We start from the raw sequence: 3,925 nt of genomic DNA, 5'->3' as shown, positions 1-3,925 counted from the left end.
AATTGATTTTTTTACAAGTGGGTGCAGGACACTATAGTTCATTTATGTAAGTGAGGATAGCAGAATTAGTAAACTGTGACATATTATACCCAAAAATTCTTCATACAGTGGACTACCAGTAAAAAGCTATTTAACCTTATTCATTACATACCTTCCTATCAAAGTTATCTGACATTATCGAGATGAATTTGTTCTGACACAGTTTAACTCTTGAGTTCTTGTAATATTTTATTACCATTTTCTAAACTATAGCGAATAAACCGTGATCATGTGAGAAATGTTGAAGGTGTCTGAATAAATTTTGGTTTGACTGTATCTATTTAGTTAACCAAGTTAACCAACTAACATTATACATACTCTTTTGGTTTCTGTACCCAATATTTAAAAAATGTATAAAAATATTAAATATATTGGTATCGGTACTCGGTATCGGCAAGTACCAAAAATAAAAGTATCGGTATCGGGCGAGTACTGGAAAAAGTGATGCAATGAAAATATTGGTATCGGTACTCGGTATCGGCAAGTACCAAAAGTAAAAGTATCGGTATCAGGCGAGTACTGGAAAAAGTGGTATCGGTGCATCCCTAATATAAATCAAATATAATTTAGTAAATTGCATAAACAATTATGAACAAAACATCACGTATTTATGCATTGCTTAATACAAAGAGTCGAATCGCCCATCACACGGATTGCCTTTAAAAACATATGAGACGCAGTGAAAAGGAATAAACCTCCACAAATTTGTGACGTGTTTTCTAAAAGTTTAAACCGTTTTAACTTTGCATGGTTTTCTATACATTAAACTACAACGTCACTTACATCATCATCACCGCATCTCGTGCTCCACTGACATTGCACATCTGACATTGGATTGTACTACTTTTGCATTCAAATGCAAATATTTATTTTAAATTCGACTAATATTCATTCTTCACTCACAATCTCCTCATCACAGGCAGACACAGCACTCATGTTCGTGTGTGCTGTCTGCGTCACTCATAGCACGTGCTTATATATCGTGCACTAAATCGAACATTTTTTTATATCGCCATCGAAGAAGGTGTACCGTCGATAAATATCGATACTGTTTTATCGCCCAGGCCTAATATATATATATATAAATTGCATTACTGAAATGAGAATGAGCTTTTTGAAATAGAGTAAAGAAAGTTTGGTTAAAATGTGTACTGAAAAAACACTGAACAATGCTAAAAGGTATTGGTCCTAAAATATTCATTCTTTTCTTAAAGCTAAATGATATTTCTTAGTCATTTTTTATGTTGAAATATGACACATTTTGAGGTTCATCCTATTATAGAAGCAAATCAGTAATCCAGCGGTTTTAAAACATTAAACAAATAATCCTGTGACTGGTTGCATGAACTGCTTAGACTAGTCTTACAAGTATGTCATAATTTTTTTTTTGAAGACTTGTTATAACTTTTTAAAGTCATATACATAAAACGTAGACTGGCCTCATTTGAATCCGAAAAGTAAGACTGATCACCCCTTGGTTAACTGCTAGTTGGTCAGACTAGTTCTTAAGACACAGTCTTAACATAGCAGCTATGTTTATGCATCTGGCAGCTGGAATTCATTTGGCAACTAAATTCAGCATCTGAAATCATGCTTGATGAATGCCGATTCCTTACTGGCCACATGCAAGTTTGGAAACAGCTAAATTAATGTACAGAGCGTCTTGCTACATACTTTGTTCCAGCATCTCTGTCTGATTCTTTATTGTGGGTCTCTAGGCCTGTTTTCTTTCCTGTCTTTGGGTCCATCCCGTCCTCCAGATGAGACAGCTTGCTGCCGTTGTAGCGTTCTGTGCATTTAGGAGGCTGTGGCGGCGGGGGAGACTCGGATAGGGGTTCTTGGTCCTCTCTGGAAAGCTCTCGCCACTGTTTCTGCACACACATAAATAACCAAATCAATATCTTCAGCATAAACACAAACACAGTAAGTCTAGTCCAGTTAATAATAATTCTGTTCAAAATACTCTGGTGATGACATGCCTGCACAGATGAGTCTCCCATAATGTACTTGGCACCTTCCAGCACAGCCATGTATGAGAAACGCAGCTGGTCTGGGGTCTGAATCAAACCCATCCGATACTCCCTCATGTCTAGAAGAATCTTTTTGATGTCCACCTCCAACGAGTTTTTCCTTTTGTCCATCTGAACACATCAGTCATAGCGGAAAATAAAAGTTGTGGTTAATTATCTTAAAGCTTGAGAGGGGTATTTGTAGTCTAATCATTTGAGACTCTAGTAAAGTCACTGTCTAACTCAAAAATGTTTGTCCCAGCAGGTTTACATTTTGGAAAAACTCAATATTTAAATATAGCTGCAAGCAGCGATGACGGGCCCAAGCCACCAGCGCAACCTCCACCCCGATGGCATCAGGAAAACAGTGCACAGCAGACACAGGCTGTAACCGTCTGGCAGTCTTTTTTTAAGCGTCACAGCAATGAAAGGGTTACTCTAGAACAGGGGTTTTCAAACTGGGGTCCGTGACCCAAAGCTAGGGGGTCCACAAAATAATTTGCTATACCATATTTTCCAGTCTACAAGTCGTGTTTTTTTAATCTTCTGAAATGTGATATTAATTATATTCCAAAGTGACTTATATAATGCATTTAATGTCAAATAGCCTAAGCAAAACATAAACACTTAAAAGCAGGCACTTAGAGGTTTCTATAAATGTTTCTCATGTCTGTGTGACAAGTAAACAGTATCGCTGAGTTTTTCTTTATTTCAGGAAGAAGTTCACAGAGGCCGAGATGGCATACGCATTTTGTTTTCATTTTACAAAAGTACAACATTTCACTGTTATTTTGAAGGTAGACAAATAAAAATAGACCGTTTTGAATGATGTCTTACTCTTATCTAACGGATAAGAGCACCGCTGATTAGGGCTGGGTATCGAGTTCGATACTTTTTAGGCACCGACCGAATTGCCTTGATACCATCGAGTATCGAAAAACGTCTCGTCGTTCGGTACCAAATTTCGATACCTAAGGGGTTAATCTCATCAGCGTCAGTGAGCCAATAAGCCTGCAGCACTAGCCAGTGTGTTCGACTAGAAGAGGTGCGGCGCAGATCGATCATCCGCGAGAGCGATTCGAAAGCGCACGGAGCAGTCTGCTCTCTTTAGCTCTCGTGGTACTGTAATACACCGATCGGTCTGCACAGTCAGTCCGCGTCAAGTCGAACACACCTACTAGTTAACACCGGTTACACTCAGAGATGTGGCGCACACATGAGGCTGTAGTGTGAATGCGTCCCAGCCCCCATAGATGTAAGGCTGCATTTACACTGGTGCATTTATGTTTTAAAATGAAAACGATCCTCAAATAAGATTTATATTCTGCTTTTACTCAAAACTCACTTTAAACCACCATCGAGTGTTTGTAATAACTTCCGATTACCGTCTAACAGGGCCGGATTTACGCATAGGCATTCTAGGCACGTGCTCACCCCAGAAGACATTGAGCAAATAAATATAACAAACAATAGGGTAATAATGACAAACTATTTCCATGTCTTCCACCTTTTTTATGCAGGCTATGGAAATCACGCTTTCTTTCTCCCAGTCTCTCTCACAGACGCACACACAGTGCAGACGCGAACAGAATCTTCTTGTCAGCGCTGCACCGCAAATTTATCAGTAAAATAGTTTCGCAGCTGAAAAGCTACATGACATTTCTCAGTAGCGAGGTTCATGAAGGAGTTTAACTTAAAGATTCGCTATTAGTAGACGCTGCTGCTGAGAGACGCATAGGTATTCACACGCACTTAATCTCTCTCTCTCTCTAATAACCGCATTAGACTGCATTAATAACTGCGTAAGCCTGCATATCAATGGCTCAAGCCTCTGTTATCAGCTCTAAAATGACGTTTTGGAATTTGCAACGGAAGGT

General features: G+C 38.8%; 1 protein-coding gene across 2 annotated transcripts in view; it reads right to left on the bottom strand.

Annotated features, from left to right (window-relative positions):
• LOC107666587 (tyrosine-protein phosphatase non-receptor type 2-like) overlaps positions 1 to 3,925 on the bottom strand; it is a 42,141-nt gene that overhangs the window by 13,460 nt on the left and 24,756 nt on the right. For both annotated transcript variants that reach the window (XM_016457992.1, XM_016457991.1), the window contains 2 exons: positions 2,019 to 2,180; positions 1,714 to 1,910 (listed from right to left, as the gene is read on the bottom strand). In XM_016457992.1, coding sequence (XP_016313478.1) covers positions 1,714 to 1,910; positions 2,019 to 2,180 — 359 coding nt within the window. The remainder of the gene's footprint in view (positions 1 to 1,713; positions 1,911 to 2,018; positions 2,181 to 3,925) is intronic.

The sequence above is a fragment of the Sinocyclocheilus anshuiensis genome, unplaced genomic scaffold, assembly GCF_001515605.1.
Source record: "Sinocyclocheilus anshuiensis isolate Anshui unplaced genomic scaffold, SAMN03320099.WGS_v1.1 scaffold1511, whole genome shotgun sequence".
NCBI classification, from domain to species: Eukaryota; Metazoa; Chordata; class Actinopteri; order Cypriniformes; family Cyprinidae; genus Sinocyclocheilus; species Sinocyclocheilus anshuiensis.
The sequence above is the reverse complement of the archived record's forward strand: the minus strand, read 5'-3'. Positions and strand labels throughout refer to the sequence as shown.